Source organism: Lissotriton helveticus, chromosome 3_1 (genome assembly GCF_964261635.1).
Source record: "Lissotriton helveticus chromosome 3_1, aLisHel1.1, whole genome shotgun sequence".
Classification (NCBI taxonomy): Eukaryota; Metazoa; Chordata; class Amphibia; order Caudata; family Salamandridae; genus Lissotriton; species Lissotriton helveticus.
In genome coordinates this window covers 1,985,029,551-1,985,038,145 of record NC_136061.1, presented here as the reverse complement: position 1 = coordinate 1,985,038,145, position 8,595 = coordinate 1,985,029,551, and the positions used below count along the sequence as shown (strand labels likewise).

Below are 8,595 nucleotides of genomic sequence, written 5' to 3'. Positions count from 1 at the left end.
CCATGGTGAATCCTTATGTTTCTGTATAAGTCCCTACATTGATATGTTGTGCTGCAGACGCCGTGAGCAGAGTGGCATGCTCTGTGGCCATTGCCTTCAAGGAGACTTTGGCTCAAATATCCTATAGATAAACTTAAGAGGTAACAAGCCTGGGTGTAAATTGAAGACACGCACATGAATGACATATGTACGAAATAAATCACCACAAGATCCCAGTCCATTTTTCACCGTTTTAGGGCCGTGGTAAGAGTAATTTTGGAGCATGGAGTATGAGGGTCTGTCTTTGTCATTAATCATTATTTATTACAGTGACTTGAATGCAGTTGCATTCAGGGCAGCCCCATACAATAGTTTGTTAATGTTTATTTGTTTTGTGAACCACATCTGCCATCCCACTAGGGTATCATGGCGCTAACACAAATCATAAACCAGTTTGTAGTGCTGCTATCAAGTGTCCAGATTAAATATGAGGAAAACGCCAGGTAAGCAGGTCTGTGGCTCCTCCTTGTGGTTCTTCTGGTACTTTTCCGATCTTGTTGCTCATTACATATCTGAGATCAAGATGAAGAGAAACTCCATGGTGTTGAGCAATCGTGCTGTACTTTCCACCTCTATCTTTACTGCAATATTATTCTCTGTTTTCATCTCACCAGAAGAAATGGCACGTGTGCTCGGATAAAATGGAGTCGCAGAAATATGTGTGGCTTGTAGCTTTGTAGCTCGCAGAAACTACTAGCTTCAAGTCACAGTAGAAGTGTTTGTAAACAAACACTTTGTTATGAAATGCTTACACTGTGTAATTAATTGGTGTTCTACGTAAGCTAATATGTTGGCTAGATTATATTATTCCACAATATTCTATTTTGGATAATGAGCACGACTCCCTTATATAATGTTGTTCATGTGCTGCACAAACATTTGAATGTTTTTGTATTGAAAAATAGCATGTTTGATTTCTGACATTAGTCTCCCTCTGTGAATACAGAATGTAAGGGGTTACATATATGGAATAAAGTACCCCCAAATGGGTGTAATGAAAAAATTGCCGGTCGCCTAGCTGTTCATGACTTTATAAGAATTCTTGGCCTGAGTTCCCATGTTTCTATATATTCATGCAGTTCATTGAAGGCATCTAACGTTAATTACATACACATAGTACTTAAGTAGTCTTCTGAAATATGTTACTCTTGGAAGTTTATTATATAACTCTTAGAATAATTTAGCCATGTCACCTTTCGATATTGCTTACAAATAAATCGGTATTTTTAGATTGCTCCTTTAATCCTGTTATGCCAATGTCCTTTCAGCCAGAAGGGGCCGCAGCGCCAGCTGCCACCTTGTCATTGAGGAGGTCAACAAGAGGTGCCTTTCTACACTCAGGGACAGCTGTGATACATTGGCTGCTGGGTAGGGGGGGGGCAGCAGCTTCACATGCTCACTAATCAGTCACTCTATTCTTACATCCTACACGGCTCTCTGTACATCGCTGCACTGAAATAGACATCTACATAGAATACAAAAACAAAGGGCACTCCAGAAAGTAGCTGACATCACATCCCTCAAACAACACCTTGTCTGACACCAGCAGGGTTTTATGTCAGAATATTGTATTTGACATAAAATTGCAGTGTGTGGATATGTTCTATTATTAACGCCAAAGGGGCAGTATTTGGTAGACGAAATTTAAGGCACGATATTTCTACGGACGATGTTCTGACTACGACATTCTGGAGCCCATGCCCCCTCAGGCGGCCGGCACCAAATAGAAAGGGCCCTCCCTCTGAACCCCCACCCCACCCCCCACACACACACACACACACTAGTTCGTGTCCCTGCACTCACCCTTCTCCTCTGCATGTACAGTGCTCTGTTGCTTGCCAGCTCCGTCTGCGCGCCGCAAGTCACAGTGCACTACAAGGGTTCATCATAAGAACCCCAGTCTCCGAAACCATCAGAGGACACCCCCCCCCCCCCCCCCCGCAGAATAAGATGAAGGGCCCATGAGTCTCCCATACCTCACAGATATCCATTGTCCATAGGCTCAATAGGGCCCCCTGAAGTGTTGGGCTTCCCCTGCACTGCAGGGGCTGAAGGGACCCAATGCCATGTGTGACACCTTTATCCAGTCTTGACGTTTCGGCCAAGAGAACTTTGTAAGGTTGCATGTGTAGCACACATGTACAATATTGAAAGCGGAATTACAATTCCCAAAGTGCAATGTGCTGCTGGGTAAAAAGCTAGGACTGGCATGACTTGTGGCCACCTGGCATCAATGTGCAGAGATGCCCTGCAAATAGAAATGTGCTAAAAATAATGTACTGGAAATGGAAAGTTGTCAGTAGACATTTCTGATAGCTAAGTGCATACTAAAGTGTACAAGTCTGGGCGCCCCTCAGGCGTTCATTCTTTATTTGTCAATGTAATGAATGTGCTGAACTGTGTTATTAAAGCATGTTATGCGCGCTTACTAGCTTAAGAATTTCGCCTCTGAATTGTTATTCTTGAAAACATTTGGTCACAATAACGATACTCGCATTAGCAAATTGTTTTAATATTTATCCTTCCCAATGTGAATACTAAATCGTGTTCTTCATCAAAAATTGGACTTGATAAATTGCAATGAAACTGTGGATTGCTTCTAGTTTTTACTTTTCTCATTATAATGCTCTAGTTTTCAGGAGTTGGAGGTGAAAATAAGAGCAGTGAAATCAATATGGGACACATTGTGAGATTTTTGGTCCGTTTTATAAACTGAGTTTTATCAGTTTTGGCGCTTTAGTTTTAAAAAACAACTGATCCGCGCTGTTTTTGGTTTCGCCCGCATTCTGGTCAGCTATTCGATTCTCAGCTTCAGGCTTTTAGTTAGACAACTAATTTTAAGCGCTGAACGATAGCCCAGTCTGCAGTTCGAACTATGGAAATATAATGTATTGTGATCTGTGATGCCATTTATGTTTTAAAGAAAATCACCTTCCTAATCACTTGGATTCATTCAGCTTCCTCTTTTCGCTCGGTATCCCTCAGGGCTCCAGCAGAGGGCAGTGTCTCCTTGTCCTAACTGAGGATGGAATCTGTCCCTGCTGATGAGGAGGCCTGGTGCCAAGCTCACTCCTCCTCGTATAACTTTTTCCAGTGATTATTATTCCAAACTTGGTGGCAGGCGCAGGCATCAGTGCTGGCAAGTTGTGCAGCAGAAGCAGCACAAGTGCCACACCGGCTCCGCTGAGCAGAAAGAGCATCCTCCTGGAAAGACCCAGCCATGTTCCACCCCAGGGCAGCGGTGATGGACGAGCAGGCCGTGCAGCTGCAGGAGCTCAACAGCCGCCTAGGGGTCTACCTGTCCCGGGTGCGGCAGCTGGAGCAGGAGAACCAGGTCCTGGTGGACGAGATCGAGAGCCTGCGGCTGGGCCGCGAGGTGGAGTGGAAGCGGGGCTACGAGGCCGAGATCTGGCAGCTGCGCCGGCAGGTGGAGGAGCTGACCCTGCAGCGGTCCCGCGCCGAGGTGGAGCGAGACGGCCTCTGGCAGGAGTTCCAGCTGCTGCAGCTGCTGTGCGGGGAGGTGCAGGCCGTCCGCGCGGAGCTGGACCGCGAGCTGGGCCGCCACCGCGCCGACCTCCAGCAGGCCGAGCACGGCTGCCGGGCGCTGGAGGAGCTGCTGCTGCGGCTGCAGGCCGAGCACCGGGCCCTGGCCGAGGCCTGCGAGCACGAGGTGTCCGAGCTGCGGGGCGGCGTGCTCGGCCTCACCGTGCAGCTGGTGCGGCGCGAGCGCCGCGCCGCCCCCAGCCTGACCCTGCACGAGGTGGAGAGCTACGCCCTGCAGGTCTCCGAGTCCTGGAAGGAGACCTTCCGGCAGTACCAGCTCAAGGTGGAGGAGCTGGAGGACATGATAGGGGCCAGCGGGGAGGGCCTGGCCGGCGTGGAGGAGGAGAAGAGGCGGCACGGCCTGGAGATGGGGGAGCTGCGGAAGGAGGCGGCGCAGCTGGACAGGATCCGCCAGGCCCTGGAGGGAGAGCTGAGGAGCATGAAGGAGAAGTTCATCGTGGAGGTGGAGGAGTACCAGGTCTGTAGATATGTACCAGGTTTGAAGACATGTGCAGATGGTGGCATGACTGCCTTCCATGCAATGCCAACCAGCCCATGCACCTGCCCTCTATTCCATGCACACATTCCACGATTAGGGAAATACAATCTAAGCCAGTCTACATTCTCCTGGCAAGCTGTCACCCACAACTCTCATTTGAAGTCATGAGAGCCATAGCAGTGAAACTGCCCCCTTCCAGTGTAACTCATCTTCTGGCACGGTTCTGGTTTGGTTCCAGTTCTGGCACACTTCCTGTACAGCTCCAGTTCTGGCACTTCTGGAGTTCTACTGTGGTTCTGGTCTCGTTCTAGGTCTGGCAGTGTTCTCGCTGTCTCCCGGGGTCTACCAGGGATCCAGTTCTCTGAAGGTGGTGGTCCTGTTGCCTGGCTGCTTTATTAGTAGACCCCGGTAATGGTATAGGTAATTTACGGCCATGGCACTGTGGTGGTTTTATACAAGCTCTTCCATTGTGTGTTATGTTCTAGTTCCTAAAAAGTGGCCATGTTTGCAAATCGTGGCAGTTTTGAGGTTGTAAAGGCATGCTGTATAAATGTTATGCAAGTCATGGAAGACTGCATGGATATGTGCTTGGGGCAGACAATGTTCGTTTTAATATCAAGGAAATCAACAGAATCGTCCAGCCAGACCAAACTGGGCCACAAACAGCCAAAACACTGACCCACACACTGGCCTGTCAGTCCAGCCATGGGGCTCTGCCTGATTTCCCAGTAGGCCAGTTCTACTCTATCTAGTCCTCCCATTTCTGAAGCTCTTTTGGTTCTGTTCCAGTTCTGTCACTGCTCCAGGTCTATCCCAGGACTGCGACTCTTTTGGGTCTGTTCCAGTTCTAGCCTTATCTGGGTTCTGTTCTGGTCTTGGTTTGGCCCAGTTCCTATCTGTTAATGGCCCACATGGGTTTCCTGGTTGGTGCCAGTCTATTATGTTCCAGTTACTTTTTAGTTCTGGTTCTCATCCTGTTCTATCACTGGGCGGTCCCGGTTCTTGCACATCTTCTGGGTCGTATCAGTTTTTGGGTCTCTTCTGATTCTGTTTTATTTCTGCGCTGATCAAGTTTTGCTCCACTTCTATTATTGTCCTGGTTTTGTTAAATTTATAGCACAGCTCTGAGTATGTGCATTTCTGACAATAGTTATGGTTCTGATTCAACTCCAGTTCCGTTGTTATTCAGGTTGTTCCCATCTGGTTCTGTGGTGGTTGTGCACTTGCGTTGTTATTGCCCAGGTTCAGTTCCATTTATATCATCTTTTCGTTTTGCTGTCATTTCTAGCACTGTTATATTTCCTGCCCAGTTCTCTCCCAGTCTGTTCTGGAACAGTTCTGTCTGACTCCGTCATTAAACTGCTGTCTAGGCTGGTATAGGAATACTTTTTTCTCAATTAAATCATGCAACTTGTCACGTAAACATAACTGACTCTATATGCTTTTCACTCAACTCGAAGCGAGACTCCTTAAACATAACCCCACACCTGACCTGTAACCCTCCCCAACAATGATCCTGAGCTGCAAACTAACCATTATCCTAAACAAGGGTTAAGGGTTTTCCCTTACCCTATCCCAAGGTCTAAGTGTCAATCACTTGCCTCACCCCTTATTGTAGTGTCAACCCATGCTACTATCCTTAAGTCCCGACGGTTTCTAGTCCTTAACCATCTCTTAACCTAATATATTCTGTCTCTATCCTCTTCCGTTCTGGTACCTTTAGTCTAATATTGTCTGTTTTCTCCAAACTTTTTTCAAATGATTTAATGTTTCTTGTTTTGTGTGTTCTCACTTTTTTGATTGGCACTTTTTTCTCCCTTTATATTTAAAGGCAGATTCCGTTCCTATTTAGTTTTTGTCCTCACTGTGTTCCATTTCTAATAACTTTCTGGCTTTTTCAGTCCTGGTCTCTTTTATATTCCAGTTCTGGTGATATCCTGTTCCATTTTCATTGCTTCTTCTGCTCTGTTCCATTACCATTATTATTCTGGGGTTGCTTCTGTTCTGGCTCTCCCCCGATTATATGCTGCAGTTCTGACCTTCTATTGTACATTCGCCCTGTTTTCCCTACTAATACCGATTGCCATAGGATTTTCATTCCTTTGGCAGTCTCGTCACAGAGGCCATGACCTTCTTGGCATCATATTCTGAACTCTCTCAGACACCTGTATATATTTGAAGATCTCTTCTCTTTTTGCTCGACAGAAGTTCTAACTGAGAAGGAGGATTTCAAGCCCCTGAGTCCCTTTGGTGAATCCAAACTTCACACCCTGAATTCTCCTGGGTGTATGCAGTCAAGTTTCATTGCATTACAATAAGACTAATTGCTTTACCGTGAAGCTACAACTTTAGAGTGTGAACTTAAAGTGGCTATTATACTGGTGGGAAGTGGGTTTACCGTCTGATTCGCATACATTGTTACATAGTTTACAAAGTCATGGTTCTGGTGAGTAATCACTTGGGATCTGTGTTCTAATCCGGGCTTCTGCACTTGACTAACAGGTGTGACCCTGGGCTAATGATTTAATCTTCTATTGTTACTTGGCCTCTAGTTTGCTAAAGGTGGAATCTTATAGAAACAGGACGGCCCCAGAATTATCCATGAGAAAAACAAAAAGGTTATTGAACTATTCCTTCCATGGGTTCGTAGCTTTTTACTGGCTGCGCATTACATAAGAATGTGGCATTTCCATTTCCATATATAGAAATGCTTATTCATGTGTAAAATTGGATCAGCTAGGTTTTTATCTCCCAACGAAACCTCAACAAAGTCTTTCAGCTGTCGCTCCTCGTTACTTCGATCATGATTATGTTATATTCACCATTTTTGATAGTTTCAGATGACTAAATGTGGAATATGGTAGGAGGCTTGTGACTGAGACCTCAGATGTGTATCAGGCGCCTCGCAACAGCCGTGATCTTGGAAAAATAACACACATACATTCAATAGAAAACATGCGACAGACCATCTTTGTACATCGACAACAAGAGCCACGACATGGCAGACACCATACTGTTTAAAGCAGCACGAAATATTTACAAAACACCACACACAGTTCCGAAACACACACACACTTAATTCTTGTTTTATATCCAGCAATGCCCAGCACACACGTCAATAACAATAACCTAAAAATGCGTGCGTCACTGGCACCCCCTCCCTCAGGCTGTATGCCCCAAACATCAAACCACACATCAGCCGCTCCATGAACAAGGTATAGCTCCCCGGGCAAGAACAGGGCCACAACTCTAAAGACAACAAATCACCACAGGCGGAATGAGACTCCAGTTACCACGGTAAGCTCGGTAACAGGTGGAAAGCCACCAGCCTGCGTAAAGCACCACAGAGTCAGACCAACAACAGCGTGCTAAACAAACGCCGATAACAAAGCAGTTAGTGATGGCGTCTATTCACGCTTTCTCAAAAAAGCAGAATGTTGGGAGGCTATTTCTGTCTCTTATGAACCACGAATGTATCATTTGTAGCAAGGCTGGGCAGATTGGGGAGATGTACGAGATATCGTATATCGGAGTTAGGAAGTTCTGTGTTTATTTTGTGGCCTCAGCAGTTAGTCGTGTGACCATGTGACTCCTTGTTACCAGGACACCTCGTAGCTAGAAATGTGTTTTTAGTTTTAAAATCGTTGTTATTAGTTTATTTTGGCCCATGGGCTCATGTTAACTACACCAACACTATCAAGTACGGAATGCTCACGTTGGTGACGTAGGGTGATTGGGTTAACACAGGGCACAAGTCCTAAAAAAAAGAAGTGGGGGGGCTAACCTAGTTAATCAGTATGCAAGTGACATCACAGCACGTGACATCACAGGAACTGGCATCACAAGAAGTGATCTCAGATATGAAGCCCTCACATATGTTTAGCAGGTGTATCATGAGTACATGGAGAAGTGTGGCTCAGTGGTTAGAGGCGGCAGACCCGGAAGCTGACATCGGCCGTGGACCAGGGTTCAATTCCCCGCCTCGGCGGGTCTCGGGCTCAAAAATTCCACGGACTCGACAATTCTCGCTCCGGTGCCTACTCGACTCATGGGGGCACACTCTGCGACTCTGGGCAATAGCTTGCTTAATCTCCACTACGGCCCCTCGCGGCGGGATGCCTGGCTTTCACCTTGTGGATACCCTGCCGGGGTATCTCACAGGGGAATACCAGGACGGGTTCCCTAAGCAAGCGCTTAGATACCGGGTCGGTGATTTGCGCTATATAAATACATGTACATTTGAGCACATTTCGAGTATACTTGCAAACCCTCCGGATTTAGGCAGAAGATTCACACTTTTGTAGGCTACACATAAAACAATGATACCTTTTGTCAGCGTTAAGCTTTCTATAGCCATATTGCTGTAAAAGAAATAGTGATATTTAAATTATTACAACGCCTCCTCAAGGGTTGTAAGCGAATATAAATGCTATTTTGTGCAAATACTGGGAAAGATCAACACATCTGACTTCTTACAGTGCATGCATATCTCCTAAACAGAGCCTGAACAAAGT

General features: G+C 46.2%; 1 protein-coding gene across 1 annotated transcript in view; it reads left to right on the top strand.

The window, feature by feature from the left end:
• The first annotated feature begins 3,143 nt into the window (after nt 1-3,143).
• SYNM (synemin) overlaps nt 3,144-8,595 on the top strand; it is an 84,728-nt gene continuing 79,276 nt past the window's right edge. The window contains exon 1 of the mRNA XM_078683131.1: nt 3,144-4,060. Coding sequence (XP_078539257.1) covers nt 3,260-4,060 — 801 coding nt within the window. The 5' untranslated portion in view covers nt 3,144-3,259. The remainder of the gene's footprint in view (nt 4,061-8,595) is intronic.